Raw genomic sequence first — 16,712 nt, forward strand, 5'->3', positions numbered from 1 at the left:
CTAGCTGAGCGGGAACCAACCGCCCTGGGGGGGTGGGGGGCACTTAAGTTACAGGGTGGGCTGGGGCTGGCTCTGAGTCCCTCAGCCACACCCCCTCCGCCCTAGGCCCCGCCCCTTCTGGGGGCCAGAGCCAGTGCCAGCGTAGCGGTAAGTCACTGGACTCACTTTCACCCCGCGTAAGACCGTCTGCACAGTGACCAGGTTTCTCCTGGCTGCGTGACGCCCTTCCACCGCCGGAGCTCTTGTCCCGGCGAATTCCCGCCGGCGCTCCCCCGAGGGGCTGGGAGTCGCCGGTTTCTCGCTGGAAGTCGGGGAAGGGCCGCGTCCCCCCGGGACCGTGCAGCAAAGGCAAAGGGGAAGTGTCATTTCACAGGCTCTCGTCTCTCTCTCGGTGTTGGCCAGAGCAGAAGCCCCCGGCTTTCCCCTCCCACCCGGACTTTCCTGCCTCCCGGTTCATACAGCTCCCCACCCTGCCCCAGCCCTGCCATTGATAAAACCTCACACCAGCCTCTGCTGTGCCAGGGCGGGGCGGGGGAGAGAGCGCAGCCTCCCATGTGACGCTCACATCAGAGACAGTTAACCACAAACCAGCCCCAAAATAACTCTGAGCACATGAGAATTTCCCCACAACACCCGGCTGACGCGGCAGCGGAGCCAGGGCTGACCCGCTCCGGAAGGGCACGGGGTGCTGCGGAGTCACCCAGGTGCAGCTTGGCCTCCGGGCAAAGGGAGCAGCACGGAGCTGCAGGCTCCGGCGGGACTGAGGCTGGCACAGGGGGGAGGGCGTGGGAGTGAGACTCAGGGGAGCTGGGAGCTCTTCCCAGCTCTGCCCCTGGCCGGGGGCAGCTTCTTTCCCCACGCTGTGCCTGGGAGCTCTTCAGCGCAGGGACTGCTGGGAGGGAGGGATAGCTCAGTGGTTTGAGCATTGGCCTCCTAAACCCAGCGTTGTGAGTTCAATCCTTGAGGCATCTGGGGCAAAAATCTGTCTGGGGATTGGTCCTGCTTTGAGCAGGGGTTGGACTAGATACCTCCTGAGGTCCCTTCCAACCCTGATAGTCTGTGATTCTATGACTGTCTCTTACTCTGTGTCAGGGCAGTGCCCAGCGCGACGGGGCCCTGATCTCAGTCAGGGTCTGGGCAGCGCCCGGCGCGACGGGGCTCTGATCTCAGCTGGGGTCTGGGCAGCGCCCGGCGCGACGGGGCTCTGATCTCAGTCAGGGTCTGGGCAGCGACCGGCACAATGGGGCCCCGATCTCGGCCGGGGTCTGGGCAGCGCGCACCGCGACGGGGCTCTGATCTCAGCCGGGGTCTGGGCAGCGCCCGGTGCAACGGGGCCCTGATCTCTGTCAGGGTCTGGGCAGGGACCGGCACAACGGGGCCCCGATCTCGGCCGGGGTCTGGGCAGCGCCCGGCGCGACGGGGCTCTGATCTCAGCCGGGGTCTGGGCAGCGCCCGGCGCGACGGGGCTCTGATCTCAGCCGGGGTCTGGGCAGCGCCCGGCGCGACGGGGTCCTGGTCTCAGTTGTGGCACTACCATAATACAAATAATAATGACCCTAATGACCTGCTGTGACATTATTGACATAAACTGCAACCAATGTTATATATTTGCAGCAAATATTGTACCAAGGCTGTCGTGTGAGGTGTCTATACAGAGGTTCTGGTTTGCTGGTTAGGATGATGCTGTCTGTGTGTGTGTGTCATTTGTGTAGTTGAAGTTAGGAATATTGGCTCTGTACTTGTTTGATTCTAAGTAGCCTCAGTGAAGCATTTGGTCGGCTTCTTGAGAAAAGACTATTCTCAGGAAAAAGAAGAACAGGAGTACTTTTTGCGGATACAGACTAACACGGCTGCTACTCTGAAACCTATTCTCAGGAAGTGCCCAATCAAGAAACACTTAACTGACAGTGGACTTTGAGAGACTCCAATCCACATCTGAGCTCTCCTGGGAACATTCAAACTAACATGGAAACAATGGCGTCAGCCTGCAAACTGAGTCATGCACGGACATGTGACTTGCCCATGTGACTCCAGACTCCATCTTGCGGCTGTGATTTTCCACAGTAAGAACCGAGGGGTCCTTCCACCTGGCAGAGAATATAAAAGGCCCTGGAAACCCCCCGCCCCATCTTGTCTTCAATCCTGCTTCTGACCTCTGGAGGGACCTTGGTACAAACTGAAGCTCTGAACAAAGGACTGAATGACCCATCCCAGCTGGGGATGTTCCAGAGACTTGATTTGAACCTGCAGTTTATTCTATCACTATCGCTGCTGCAAGCCTGAACCAAGAACTTTGCCATTTCTGTGTGTCATTGATTCCATGTAACCAATTCTAGCTCTCATCCAGATCTTTTTCCTTTTATGAATAAACCTTTAGATTTTAGATTCTATAGGATTGGCAACAGCGTGATTTGTGGGTAAGATCTGATTTGTATATTGACCTGGTCTGCGGCTTGGTCCTTTGGGATCGGGAGAACCTTTTTTCTTTGACTGGGGTATTGGTTTTCATAACCATTTGTCCCCATAACGAGTGACACTGGTGGTGATATGGGGAAACTGGAGTGTCTAAGGGAATTGCTGGTGTGACGTGTGGTTAGCCAGTGGGGTGAGAGCGAAGTCCTCTGTGGTTTGGTGCCTGGGTGTGCAAAGGACCCCAGCCTGGGGCTGTAACTGCCCTGCTCTGAGCAAATTGTTCTGAATTGACACTCTCCGTTGGATCCCACCGAAGGCAGCAGCGTTACACCTGCTTTGCCTAGTGTGTCGTAATCTTCATGCCAAGCTGGTGTCAGTTCGGAGCCGCTGGGCAGCCCTTACCCTAGGCAGCCGGGGCAAGGGCTATCAGGCCTGGAGAGCTCTGCCGCAGTGCAGCACGGCCACGCAGGCTCCTCTGCCCGAGAGCGCCGAGCTGCTGGAGGCCGCGGGAGGTCTCTGGCGGCTGCGGGTGCAGGCTGCAGGATTACGTAGTGGGGGGGGGGGGGATAATTTCCTGCTCACCCCGCCCCCACCCCCACCCCAAAGGCGTACTTTACGGTGGCTCAGGAGGGGCGAAATAACCCTTTAGACTGCACCGGGGGAGCCCCAGGCGAGACGGAGAGGCACTGATTGAAGGTGCAGCCCAGAGGCAGGGGCTGGCAGAAAGCCAGGCAGCGAGAGCAGAAGGGCTGCCCCGTGGAGGTCCGCAGTCCCGGCCTGGGCCCAGCGAGGAGAGGAGGAAACCCGGGGGGAGCAGAAGCCCAGGGATCCTGGCCCTGTGGGAAGGGGTTACCCAGAGGGCTGGCAGAGGGGGAAGCCTGCGGAGGGCGGAGTAGGAAGAGGCCCAGGGTTGGGACGGTGCAGACCTTGGCTGCTGGAACCCGGAGTAGCGGGTGGGCCCGGGTTCCCCTACCCGCCATCGGAAGATGGCCTGGAATGGCTCCTGGGCAGCTGGTCCGGTGAGACAGCGACTCCCAGAGAGCGAGAGGGGCCGTGGCACGAGGGAGCGCCAGGCTGGGCAGAGATAATCCCTAGGTGCAGCCACAAGGGGACGCTCCAAGGTGAGCGAACCCCGTTACGGGCCATGGGGGGCACCCAGCTGGGCCGGCCAGGCGAGAGCAGCCCCGCAGCACTGCCCCAGAAGCAATGCAAGATCCTGTCAGGAGATCTGGGTTCAATTCCTGCCTCCGCCACTGACACCCTGTGAGTGACCTTAGGCCAGTCACTTCACCTGTCTGCCTCAGTCGGCAGACGGGACGATGCTTCCCAGGGGAGAGGAGAAACTCAACAGCGCAGCGTCACCAGCTCTCCCGTGTCTAATTGAAAGCCCCTGTTCCTGGGGCCAGGTGATGACACCAGAGGGGAAAAGGTGTGTGACCCTGACGTCTTGGAGCCCGGGGGGGGGGGGGGAGGAAAAGCCCCCAACATTCCTTGTGATGTGGATTTACGAAACCTCTCGATTTGTGGGGCCTGACTCGTGATTTTCAAACATCTGGGCTCAGAGTGTGTGTGTGTGTGTGTGTGTGTGTGTGTGTGTGTGTGTGTGTGTGTGTGTGCAGTTTATCAGCATGTGGTTGTAGGTAGGTAGAGAGGGGTGTGTATGGGGATGGGGAGTGGCGGGAGGGGAGGGTGTGTGGGGGGGAGGGAGAGGGGTATGTATGGGGAGGGAGGGGGGAGGGGAGGGAGAGGGGTGTGTATGGGGATGGGGGTGTAGGAGGGTGGGTGGAGGGGTGTGTACGGGGAGGGAGGGGGAGGAGAGGGGGAGGGGAGGGAGAGGGGTGTGTATGGGGATGGGGATGTAGGAGGGTGGGTGGAGGGGTGTGTATGGGGAGGGAGGGGAGGAGAGGGAGAGAGGTGTGTATGGGAATGGGGTGTGGGGGGGAGGTGTATGGGGGAAGGAGGGGTGTGTGGGGGGGAGGGGGAGGGGGAGGGAGAGGGAGAAGGGTGTGTATGGGGCTGGGGGTGTAGGAGGGTGGGTGGAGGGGTGTGTACGGGGAGGGAGGGGGGGAGGGGAGGGAGAGGGGTGTGTATGGGGATGGGGGTGTAGGAGGGTGGGTGGAGGGGTGTGTACGGGGAGGGAGGGGTGTGGGTGGGGGAGGGGAGGGAGAGGGGAGGGAGAGGGGTGTGTATGGGGATGGGGGTGTAGGAGGGTGGGTGGAGGGGTGTGTACGGGGAGGGAGGGGTGTGGGTGGGGGAGGGGAGGGAGAGGGGTGTGTATGGGGATGGGTGTGTGTGTGTAGGAGGGTGGGTGGAGGGGTGTGTACGGGGAGGGAGGGGGGAGGGGAGGGAGAGGGGTGTGTATGGGGATGGGGAGGGAGAGGGAGAAGGGGGTGTATGGGGATAGGGGTGTAGGAGGGTGGGTGGAGGGGTGTGTACGGGGAGGGAGGGGTGTGGGTGGGGGAGGGGAGGGAGAGGGGTGTGTATGGGGATGGGTGTGTGTGTGTAGGAGGGTGGGTGGAGGGGTGTGTACGGGGAGGGAGGGGGGAGGGGAGGGAGAGGGGTGTGTATGGGGATGGGGAGGGAGAGGGAGAAGGGGGTGTATGGGGATGGGGGTGTAGGAGGGTGGGTGGAGGGGTGTGTATGGGGAGGGAGGGGTGTGTGGGGGGAGGGGGAGGGAGAGGGAGAAGGGGGTGTATGGGGATGGGGGTGTAGGAGGGTGGGTGGAGGGGTGTGTACGGGGAGGGAGGGGTGTGTGTGGGGGAGGGGGAGGGAGAGGGGTGTGTATGGGGATGGGGTGTGTGTGTGTAGGAGGGTGGGTGGAGGGGTGTGTACGGGGAGGGAGGGGTGTGGGTGGGGGAGGGGAGGGAGAGGGGTGGTTATGGGGATGGGGTGCGTGTGCAGGAGGGATGGACGAATAGCTGACCCCATACACAGACAGACAGGGGGCAGAACGCTGGAGCAGGTCTAGAAGAGCACTGGTCACTTTGGCAGAGCAAAGGGGCGTTAACGTGAGGGGGAACCTGTGTGGGGCTCCCCTGCTCGGCGTGGTGCTCCCAGCCCCCGGCTCAGGGCACAGGTCGGGGCTGTGGCGGGACACACTGCACTACGGCTGTTCCCCGCTTCCCAGGGCTCGTGGGGAGCAGACTGAGGTGCTGCTCCGTGCACACCAGGAACCGAGCGGGGCCCAGAATACAGGGCACGCAAATGAGGTTTAAATCCACTTCTCACGCTCCATCCCCTGCCCCAAACACAAGAACAGTGGAGCCGAGAATCTGGCTCTTGGATTCTGACCGTGAATCCACGTGAACACTCACAGCAAGCGGCGGGGGAGACGGGGACGGGGGGGAGCCAATCTGCAGAGATTCTGTGGGGAGCGCAGGGTCCATGCAGTCCCCGTCCCCCCCGCCAAGGCCCAGCTGCAGCCTTGAAGCATCAGGACGTTACAGAACATGTCCCAGTTGTGGCCATGACCCCACCCCCCACATCGGCTCCAGAGGCCTCAGAGAATCTGGCATGTCCCAGGCGTTGGCCGCAGAGCAGAGGGACAGAGCCGCGGGCGCAGGGGAAACGCAGGGGGAGGGAAAGCCGCCGGAAGGAGCGGGTGATGGATGGAATTTCAGGGCGGATGTTTGGGGACCCCGCGCTGCCTCTGTAGGGTCAGAGCAGCCCAGGCGTGTAGAACAGCAAAGCACCAGGGCAGGCCGAGTCCTGCCTTCGCTGCACCGCTGCCAATCCGGAGTAACTCACTGACACCAGCGGCACCGCTGCGGATTTGCAGTGGTGGAGCAGAGCGAATTTGGCGCGTGAATGGCCACATTTCAAAGCAGGTTCCCAAAGGCTCAGCAGCACCCCCAGACAGGGCCAAACTTTCCGAAACCCCTAAATAAGCAGCCAGATTTTCAGACCCAGCAGCCTCGGGCCGACCCTAGCGACCAAGCGCCGCAAGACTCGTGCCGGTTATGTGCCTAACGGGGCGCTGCGCAGTCTGGAAAGTCTGCCCCGAACAGGAATGCAGCCACCTCTGGGGTGGAACGCAAAACTGCTCAGCTCCAGCCCTGCTGCCCGGCAGACAGGCCCTGAAATGACAGTGGGGGAGTTTAGCTATTTACCAGACCCAGGTTAAGAGCCTCGTTATGGGGGGCTGTGATCACCATGGGCGGGATCCCGAGCCCTGGCTTTTAGGTGCAGCGTTTTGGAGAACTCCCCGGGGGCCGGGGGCGAGTTCTGTCTGTGGGGGAATGAGTCCGATGAGCTCAGCCTGGAACAAGGAAGCGAAACCCCCGGTGCTAACGCCTGGGCCGGGCAGCCCCAGGCAAGGCTCTGACACGTCTCCATAAATGGAGGAAATGCCTGGCAGATACACAGGTCCAAAGATCTGCGGCGTGGCCCCGCCCCGGCCGGGCCCCGCACTCCTGTGCCGCGCAGGTCAGCTCGACTAGGACCCAGGAGTGTGACGGGCACCTGGGGGGAGGAGCGGGGCTTTCAAATGAGGGGGAGGGGCCCCTGAGACTGCCCCGGGCTGGGGGGGCCCAGCACATAGGCCCTGCATCTGCCGTGCTCCTGGGCCCTCGTATAGGCGGGTGGTGCTGACGGCACATGGTGCTGGGGTCAGGCTCTGCGCTGGGTCTCTGGAGGCCTGGGTTTGATTCCCAGCTCTGCCACAGACGCCCTGTGTGACCTTGGGCAAGTCACTGCATCCCTCCAGGCTGAGCTTCCCCACCTGTGACTGGGGATAATGAACCTTCCCCTGTCTCCGAGCGTGAGCTCTTGGGGCAGGGGCTGTCTCGGGCTGGGCAGCACCGGGGCCCGGATCTGGGTCAGGCTCAGGGCAGTACCCAGCCTGCTGGGGCCCAGATCTGGGTCAAGTCCCTTAATACAGACAATGAGCGAACAGATTCCACAATGTTTCCTTTCTTTAAAGGCTCTGCTATCTCCAGCAATGCTTGGCGCTGCCTGTGTATCCCACAGCACCACTTTCTTGTCCCCAGGGTGTCCGGCGGGAGGGTGTTGTGGTGTCGTGTGCACTCGGAGAGTCATGCAGCCCGGCCCTTTGGCCCCCATGTCTGACTGCAGGGCTGTTTTAAGCCAGCGAAGGAGCTGTCACACACACACACACACGCACGCACCCCGTTCTGACAGGAGAGCAGAACCAGAGCCAGGAATGGGAGCCAGGTGTACTGAGCCCCGGCACATTGCTCTGACCACTAGGCAACACCGACTTGCTCGTTTTATTACCCTGTTTTCCAGATGGGGAAACTGAGGCACAGAGCGACTCAGGGACGTGCCCAAGGTCACACCGGGGAGTCAGTGGTGGAGCTGCAAATTGACCCCAGCTCCCCCAAGTCCCAGCCCAGCACCCTGACCACAAGGCCAAATGGTCCCCCCCTTGGGCTGCAGAGAGTTTTGACAAGTGTCGTTATTTATGCTGTAAATACTTGTTCATCCCTTGAGCAACCCCTAAACCACAAGGATGAAACGAGACGCCGCAGAGCGCCGCGGACACGACTCTCACCGCGCGCTCACCCCGGGGATGTAGCAGCCGTGGGAATGCAAACAGGAGGCTGGGTTAAAGGTGACCCATGGGGGGGGAGGGGGTAGTTAGATGCGTGTCTGGTGTGATACACGTGCATGCGCGGCAGGATTTATTTTATTTTTGTTCATGCAGCATCCGGACTGGGCCCTAGTCCTGACCGGGCCTCTGGCTGCTGTTCTAAGAAATAAACAACAGCAACCACAACGTCTTGCCCTCCGTAGCGTCTGTCCGCCCGTCTGTCTGTCCGTCTGTCCTTCTGTCCGTCTATATTATTGTAATAATTAGTAGTTATTTGTGTATTTGTAGCTAATTTATTTATTTGTATTACTATCGCTCCATCCCCACACATATCTATCTATCCCATACACCCCCTCTATCTATCTGTCTATCCCCATACACCCCCTATCTATCTATCTATCTATCCCCATACACCCCCTCTATCTGTCTATCCCCATACACCCCCTATCTATCTATCTATCTATCTATCTATCTATCTATCTATCTATCTATCTATCTATCTATCTCCATACACCATCTATCTATCTATCTATCTATCTATCTATCTATCTATCTATCTATCTATCCATACACATCTATCTATCTATCTATCTATCTATCTATCTATCTATCTATCTATCTATCTATCTATCCCCACACACCCCCTCTATCTATCTATCTACACCCCATCTCTCTCTCTCTCTCTCTCTGTCTCAGCCATGATCGCCCCAGCTGTGCGGACAGTTTGCAGAAGCAGCTGTTGATTGTGGACGCCCAAGCAGACACTTTGAAGGGTTCCCAGCCAGCGCCGAGCACTGGGCCTCTGGCAGTCAGTGTACACGGGTCTGTCTCCAGCTGGGCTCCCTAGATCGTGAGGAGGCTCCGGGCCCCTGCTGTGGGGTGTGATCCCCTCTGGAGCGAGTGCAGGGGGTGAGGAGAGTTGTGTCAGCATCTAGGCCACTATCTGCGATGGGGGGGGGGAAGTGGAGCATAGAGCTATGAAAAGTCGGGGAGGGGGGAGAGAACCAAGGTCTGGTGGGGCGGTACCCCCGGTCCCATAGCCAGTGAGGCCCTGGTGCAGCGTGTGTGCGGGGTTGGGGGTCACGACTGGACTGGGAATCCTGGCAGTGCGGGACGGGTAAGCCCCTGTATTGTCCCTGTTGCCACATAATTGCCAGGGCTCCGTCCCAAGCAAGCCAGCCCCCCTGGAGGGCACCGGGTCTGGGAGGGGGGCTGTGTGCCTTTCCCTGGGAAACCACACCATGGAAAGCCTTAGAAAATCAAAAGTCCCTCTGACAAAGCAAGGCTGGAAATCCCCTCCTTCAGCCAGCCCAGAAGGGCTGGGGCTTCCGGGAACTGCACTGAATTCTTCTCTAAACATATAAAGCAGCTCCTGGACAGCTCAGTCAGCGCCCTGCCTTCCCCACAGGACGAGCCCGGCTGCTCCCCAGGGAGGGATCCGGCCCCAGAGCCCCCAGGAAGAGTTTGCGTTCAGCGCCATGGCACAACCTGTCCCTGTCCTGCTCTGGGCCTGGTGCGCGCTGACAGCTCTGGCAGGTAAGCGGGACCCACCCCCTCTCCTGCAGCCCCCTGGCACTGTGTGTGTGTGTGTGTGTGTGTGAGAGAGAGAGAGAGAGAGAGAGACACACACACACACTCCCCAATGTTATACACTGTGTGTGCGCGCGTCTCCCAAAGTGATACTCGTGCCGAGAAGCAAAGTGTGTCCCCAGTGTTCTACCCGCACTGTGTGTGTGAGTCCCCAGTGCGTATACAGTGTGTGTATGTGTGTGTGTGAGAGAGACAGACACACTCCCCAATGTTATACACTGTGTGTGTGTGAGTCCCCAGTGCGAATACAGTGTATGTGTGTGTGGTGTGTGTGTGAGAGAGAGAGAGACAGACAGACAGACACTCCCCAATATACACTGTGTGTGTGAGTCCCTAGTGTGTATACAGTGTGTGTGTGGTGTGTGTGTGTGGGGGGGTGTCTCTGTGTCCCTAGTGCAGATAGTGTGTGTGTGTGTGTGTGTGTGTGTGTGTGTGTGTGTGTGTGTGTGTGTGTGTGAAAGTCTCCAGACCCACAAGCCCGATTCCATTCCTGTGCACCCTGCTGCGACCATGCCCCCTCCCCTCCTCCAGAGTGACTCCGGATCAATGCCGGGAGCTGAGATTGGAATCTGCCCCATGCGTGAGGCTGAGGAAGGGGGCCTGCCGCCCAAGTGCGAGGGGAGCACTGCCCCCATTGGATCTAGGAGTGTTTCACGCTCACTTTGCACTGGGGTCAAACTGCATGGCGAGCCGGGCCAGGGGGGGTTATCAGCCCCTAAATGTCTTGGGGGGATTTGGGGCCAGATTCTGCGTGGACCTGGCAGACTGGAGTGACCGCGCGCTGCAGGGAGAGAAACTGTTTTCCTTCTCCTGGCACACACGCTGCAAGCCATTGTTCGGCTGGCCGGGGTCGTGGACCAGAGCAGGTCTCTGAGGACTGGAACGCGACATCAATAATTCTGGATTGTTAATTATGATGCCAAACTCCGGTCCCTATTGGAGCAAAACTCCCATTGGACTCAACAGGTTGTTTTCGCTAGATTGAGGACCCAGAGTTGGCCCTGTGGAGTATTGAACCCAGCCCCTGTGCCGGGCCAAGTTCTGCAGGGGGATTACAACAGGGACACGCTTGGCCCACTCTTTATTCTGTGTCATTGCCAATTTCAGATTATGGGCTTGATGCCCGGCAGGTGATAATCAGCCTTGCTCCACTGAGCCGAGGGAGCTGGGTTGATCCCACGAGCTGAGGATCCGACCCTGAATTCTTTGCGGCGGGGCAGGGGCTGGGGGAGCCGGTGGAAGGGGAGACCGGGCTCCTGCCATGGGATAAGTGTTTGGCTGGGGCAAGCGAGGGCAGAGTCCGCCGCGGAGGCGCTTTGCAATTCCTGTACCCAGCGGGCGTGGCTGGACGGGCACGAGGCCAGGAATCCCCCACTCCCGTGACCTGGGAAAGCAAACAACTCAGTCCCAGGACTCGGCAGAGTGGTGCAAAGTCGTGGGCCTCGCTCGGACCACAGTGCAGCCGAGGGGCAGAGTGCAGAGATGAGGGGGCGCCTGGGGGTGTGCAGTATTCAGCCAGGTTCGCGGTAATCAAGAGAGAGAGAGAGAGAGAGAGAGAGAGAGCGCCCGTTGGCACCTGCGGCGAAGGGCTGCTGGGAGCAACGGGCTGGGTGGGGATATTCTCATGGGTCCCTGCAGAACCAGCCCCGGCCGAGCTCCTCCTGCCCTGGGAAAGGCACCCCGTTAGCACCACGTGGTTCTCTGGAAAGTGCTTCCCCCTCGCTCCAGCCCTCCACTGCGCCTGGGGCCGGGAGCGAACCGAACCCGGGACTTTCCAAAGCCAAGGTGACGCTGTGGCCGTCGCTCGCCTGGCGCCTGGCTAAGAGGAGCAGCTAGGCGCAGCCCCCTCGGGCCGCAGCGCAGAACGCCCGGCCCTGTCCAGCCAAAACAGCCTGCGCCTCGCCAAGGAGCGGTCCCCGCCAGGGAAAGGGGTTTCCAGGGCTGAGCTCACCCACTTGGGCTGTGGGTCTTGCACGCTGCGTTGCCGTGAGTGTGCCCCAGGGGCGCAGCGTGACGGGGGTGTTTGCTGTTTCAGGGGCCGCGCAGGGCTCGTTTGAGGTGAGCGTTTCGCCGGAAGCTGCCATGGTGGAGCACGGAGGGTCCGTCTGGATAAACTGCAGCACCACGTGCCAGGTTCCTGGTGCCAGCGGCGGCATTGAGACCTCGCTCACCAAAACCGATAGGAAAAATGGATCCAGGTGGGAGGCCTTTCTCCTAACCAATATCAAGGAGTGGGCGTCGTCCCCTCAGTGCTACTTCACCTGCAATGGAACTATAAAGCTGGTGACTGCAAACATCTCCGCTTACCGTAAGTGCCGCTGGCTCCCAGCTGCAGTGGGTCTGGGGCGGCTTTTGTGCCACTGACACTTTCTGGTGCAGGGCAGAGCTAGAGAAAGGGAAAAGTCGCTGGCAGAAACTAGGGTACAAGGCTGTGCTCTGGCCCTAGGGCAGGGGACTGGCTGGCTCCGGGGGCAGAGAATGGGACACGGGCCTTTCCCCTCTGGGGACACTGGCTCCGCTCCATTAAGCCAGGCAGCACCTGCGTGGAGTTACCCCCGGGCAGCCGTTGGGTGGGAGGAGTTGGTGGGCTCAGTCCGGCTCCTGGCAGGGCAGGAATCCACATCCCAACCCCCTGCCCCACTTCGAGCCCCTGCCGGCCGGTCAGCGAGACTGAGCCTGGCTCTCGCCGCCAGCAGGGTCCCCTCCGGGGCAGGGCTCAGCCGGCCTGGGGCGCGGGGATGCACCTGCCAGGCTCTTCCCCCAGCGGCGCCTTTCAGCAGCACCCGGGTCTACGGGATCCAATTAATCGACCTTCGGGTGCTTCCCCCACTGGCTCCAGGGGCGCCGGAGCGGGTGGTGCTGGAGCCGCTCCCCGAGATGGAGCTGGGCCAGGCCTATAACGTGATGTGCCGGGTTCTGAACGTGGCTCCCGTCACACACCTCACCGTGACCCTCCGGCGGGGAGGAGAGACCCTGCACACGGAGACCTTCCAGAACCACACCGGGACCGGACCCGACAACGTCACAGTGATCACGGAGATCACCCCTCAGCGACGGGACCACGGGCAGGAGATCACCTGCCACACCGCCCTGGACCTGCACGGGTCCCACTTCGAAAACAGCTCCTCTGCGGTGGAACTCAAGGTTTATGGTGAGTTCCCACATGCTCCATGTGCCAGACACACCGTTCCTCCGTGTACCAGAGACACTGCTCCATGTGCCAGACACACCGCTCCGTGCACGAGAGACACAGCTCCATGTGCCAGACACACCGTTCCGTGCACCAGAGACACGCTTTGTGTGCCGGACACACCGCTCCGGGGGCTGGCCGTTCAGGGGACACAGGGGCTTTGCCTGACGGCCCCGCTCCCTGCACCCCCTGCCGACATTCACCCCCCCACAAAGGGGCACCAAATGCTCCCTGGCCAGGATGGATTCCCTGCTGTCCTGGGCCCGTCGATGCCGGTCCCAGGTTGGGGGCTGAGATCTGTTCTCCCAGGTGGCCGAGATGTCCCGGGCGACCCCTTTGGGACTCCCCTAACGCAGACTGATGCCTCTCCTGCTCTTTACACACCTACTGCGTGAGGTCCCAGCCCCCTGTTTGCGAGTCCCCCCAGCCCCACCAGGCCCAGCTGCGGCTGGCTTCCGACACGCAGAACACGGTGAGCGCCCGTGGAGGGGTCACAGCGATTTAAAGGGATGCCACCCATCTCCCATGCCCTACATAGAGGGGGGACGGGTAGTCACATGGCCAAAGTGCCGGGGGTGGGGGCCAAGGTACTGTCTGAGCCCAGGGTGGGGCCCCCCGCCCACCCGTCAGAGGGAGGGTCCCTAGGGGGTGGGTTGTCTCACCCCCACAGCATGGAGTTCGTGCGGCGTCAGGCTCCTGCTTCCCCTTCGGGGTGACGGTTTCTTCCCCTTTTTCAACCTTCCCCTCCAGGTGCCTCGTCCCCTTTGGGGCCTGGCCTGGCGGGAGCAGAGGAGGGCAGAGCGCTCTCGGGGCTGCTACGGGGCTTTGGTGAGAGCAGGGTGTGGAACGGGGCCAGGAAGGGCAGTGATGGGTCCATCAGCTGGGGGCAGGGTATGGGGATGGAGGGAGAAGTGTGTGTGTGCGATTTGGGGCTGGACAGGAAGATAGAAGGGTGCAGTCTGGGCAGGGGATGGACAGACAGCTGGAGGGGACAGTGGGGAGATAGAGAGACCCGAGATGGGGCTAGAGGACTGGGGTGGGACAGCACGGGGCTGGATAAACAGGTTGGTAGTTAGATCGGGAGCAAACTGCATCTCAGCCCCAGTTGTCGCCGCGTCGCTGGGTCTGTCACGGAGTGTGAGGGACACAAGGCCCTGCACCCCGGCTTCCTGCTATTCACCATGACTCTCAGCCAGTCAGTAAAGCAGAAGGTTTATTTAGGCGACAGGAATACGGCCCAAGACAGGTCTTGCAGGTACAGACATCAGGACCCCCTTAGTTTGGTCCATCTAGGGGCCCCAGGGACACCACAGCCCCGTTGGGGGGCAGAGCCCTGTCTGGGGCCCCGTCCATTTCACCAGCCAGCTCCAAAACTCTAACCCCCTCCAGCATCTCACTCAGCCTCCCCCCGGCTCCTCCCCCAGCCTTTGTCCATTTCCCGGGCAGAGGTGTCACCTGGCCCCAGCCCCCTCCTGGGTTCTCACGTTACACGCTCAGGTATCCTCCCTCAAGGCCAGTCTCCCATCCCCCCTGCAGATGGTCCCAGCCAACCTCCCCACTCAGCATTCACAGATCACATTACGAACAGTCCCAGTTCTTCACAGGGTCCCAAGGGGCTCCCTTTGCTGATGTTTCCCTCATGCCCCGCGGTGGTTTTTCTCGCCCGCTGCAGATCTCCCAGAGAAGCCCCAGCTCCAAACCTCCCTCTATATTGAGGTGGGCACCACGGCGCTCGCCCGCTGTAGGGTGGCCGGGGTCTTCCCCGTCGCGGGAGAGGCCCGGTTCACCCTGTCCTTTGGGGGAGAGAGCCTGAACTTCACCGTCACCACGTTGGACGACACGGCCACTGCCCAGGGCGAGGTTCGGTCCCCGTCCCTGGGACGGCACCAGCTGAACTGCACCGTGTCCGTGGGGCCCGTGTCCAGATCCGCAGGGCAGAGCGTTCTCGTTTACCGTGAGTGTCTGGGGGGCTCCCGGCCGGCCCGGATTTCAGGGGCTCGGGGGCTCGGCGGGGGACGTCGGCACTGTGGGCTGGGCTGGCACGGAGGCTGGGCAGATCTCTGTGGGTTCAGCTCCCGCGGGGGCTGCTTTCAGTTCAGGTCGGTTCCTCCCCCTGGACTTTCCCTCTGAGTTTTCAGGCTGAAACTTGCCCCAAGGCCAGAGCAGAACTCAGCCCCCCCGGCCCGATTTCCCACGGGTCCCCCCCACACCAGATCCCCTCCCTGCTCCCACGCCTAGTCCTAGCCTGGCCTGGGACTCGTCCCCCGACACCCCTCTATGGGGCTCTGACCTGGCCCCCCTCCCACACAGGCGCTCCACTGAGCCGAGGTGCTCCCAACAAACCAGTCTGTCATCGCGGCCGAGCGGCTGCGTAGCCCAGGCCAGGGAATTCCTCCCAGCAGCTCCAGAGAGTCAGAGCCGCGCTGGGCTGGAAGGGAGCGGGCAAGGCCACCGAGCCGCCCCCGGCCATGCGGAGACCGGGGTCAGTCTGCCCCTGGCCCGGCCTGCCCCGCTAGGGAGAGGCAGGTTCGTACCCTGATGCAGGGCATGAGGAGCGGGCGCTGCCGGACAACGGAGCCCTCACCGGCCGGAGCTGGAGGGGAGAGGCGCGGGAGCCATGGGGATTTAGGTACCAGTCCATGCGTGGAGCAACCTGCGGGAGGAATTTGGGCCCAGGTACTCAAAGGTACTTAGGTGCCTAACTCCCATGGGATCTGGGCCTAACTCCCTTCGGGGTCTGGGCGTTAACTTGAACGGGCCAGGTGTGTCCAGCCCCGAGCTGACTTCGACCATCTCACCCGTCCGGTCTCGAGCGAAGCGTCCTGCCGGGGAGCCAGCGTGCTCCCCCTCGGACGGGGATCGGCAGCCCGGGCCAAACAGCAGCTCTGTCCCGGTCCTTTGCAGGTCTCCCTGAGCCCGTCCTGGAGGTAACCGAGTCCCGGACCCTCGTTAACAGCAGCGTGACCGTTACGTGCCGTTCTCCTGAGGCCGACCCCCCGGGAGTCCTGCTCCAGCTCAGAGACGCCGAGCGAGTCCTGGTCTCCAGCCCCCCCGCCCAGCCCCTTGCGCAGCTCCATCTGACGGCTGGCGAGGAAGACGACGGGAGGGAGTTCACGTGTGAAGCAAGGCATAACTCCAGCATCCCCGCCATGAAACGCACGTCTGCCAGACTCACTGTCCTCTGTGAGTAGAGGGGCCGCGGCTCCGTCTTAGGTGCTGCTCCGGCCCCGGCCCCACCGGCCACGCTCTGCGCTCACCCCTGTCACGGAGTGTGGGGAGTCAGGGCCCGGCACCCCTCTTCCTGGGATTCCCCGGGACTCTCAGCCAGCCAGTAAAATGGAAGGTTTAGTGGACAGTAGGAACGCAGTCTGCAGCAGAGCGTGTAGGTACAACCGGGATCCCTCAGTCAAGTCCTTCTGGGGGGTGCAGGGAGCTTAGACCCCAGCTTGGGGTTCGCTGGGTTGCACCACCCAGCCCAAACTGACACTAACAACTCCTCCAGCAGCTCTGTCCCCCTCCCCTCTGCTCCTCCTCTCCTTTGTCCAGTCTCCTGGGCAGGTGTCACTTCTCCCAGCCCCCCTCCTGGCTCAGGTAGCTTCCTTCCCATCCCCAATGTAACCCCCCTGCAACATTCCCAGTCAAATCCGCCCGCTCCCTGCTCCGTCACAGCCCCCCTGCAGTCAGGAAGCAACGCCCCCTTTTCACAGCTGGCAGCTGAGCCCCCAGACCCTCACCCAAGGACTCGAACCCAGGGCTCCTGGCCCATCCTCCCACTCCACTCCCACAAGCTTTTCTTCCGACGCACTCGGCTGGGACAGGTTTCAGAGTATCAGCCGTGTTAGTCTGTATCTGCAGAAAGAACAGGAGTACTTGTGGCACCTTAGAGACGAACACATTTATTTGGGCATAAGCTTTCGTGGGCTACAGCCCACTTCTTCGGATGCATGGAGTGGAAAATACAGAAGGAAG

General features: G+C 61.3%; 1 protein-coding gene across 1 annotated transcript in view; it reads left to right on the forward strand.

Moving 5' to 3' along the window:
- Nucleotides 1-9,134: 9,134 nt before the first annotated feature.
- LOC101951774 (intercellular adhesion molecule 5-like) overlaps nucleotides 9,135-16,712 on the forward strand; it is a 47,670-nt gene continuing 40,092 nt past the window's right edge. Inside the window, exons 1-5 of the mRNA XM_065576457.1 lie at nucleotides 9,135-9,499; nucleotides 11,589-11,861; nucleotides 12,393-12,704; nucleotides 14,416-14,697; nucleotides 15,648-15,926. Of these exons, the coding sequence (XP_065432529.1) occupies nucleotides 9,442-9,499; nucleotides 11,589-11,861; nucleotides 12,393-12,704; nucleotides 14,416-14,697; nucleotides 15,648-15,926 (1,204 nt within the window). The 5' untranslated portion in view covers nucleotides 9,135-9,441. The remainder of the gene's footprint in view (nucleotides 9,500-11,588; nucleotides 11,862-12,392; nucleotides 12,705-14,415; nucleotides 14,698-15,647; nucleotides 15,927-16,712) is intronic.

This window comes from Chrysemys picta, chromosome 22 (assembly GCF_011386835.1).
Source record: "Chrysemys picta bellii isolate R12L10 chromosome 22, ASM1138683v2, whole genome shotgun sequence".
NCBI classification, from domain to species: domain Eukaryota; kingdom Metazoa; phylum Chordata; order Testudines; family Emydidae; genus Chrysemys; species Chrysemys picta.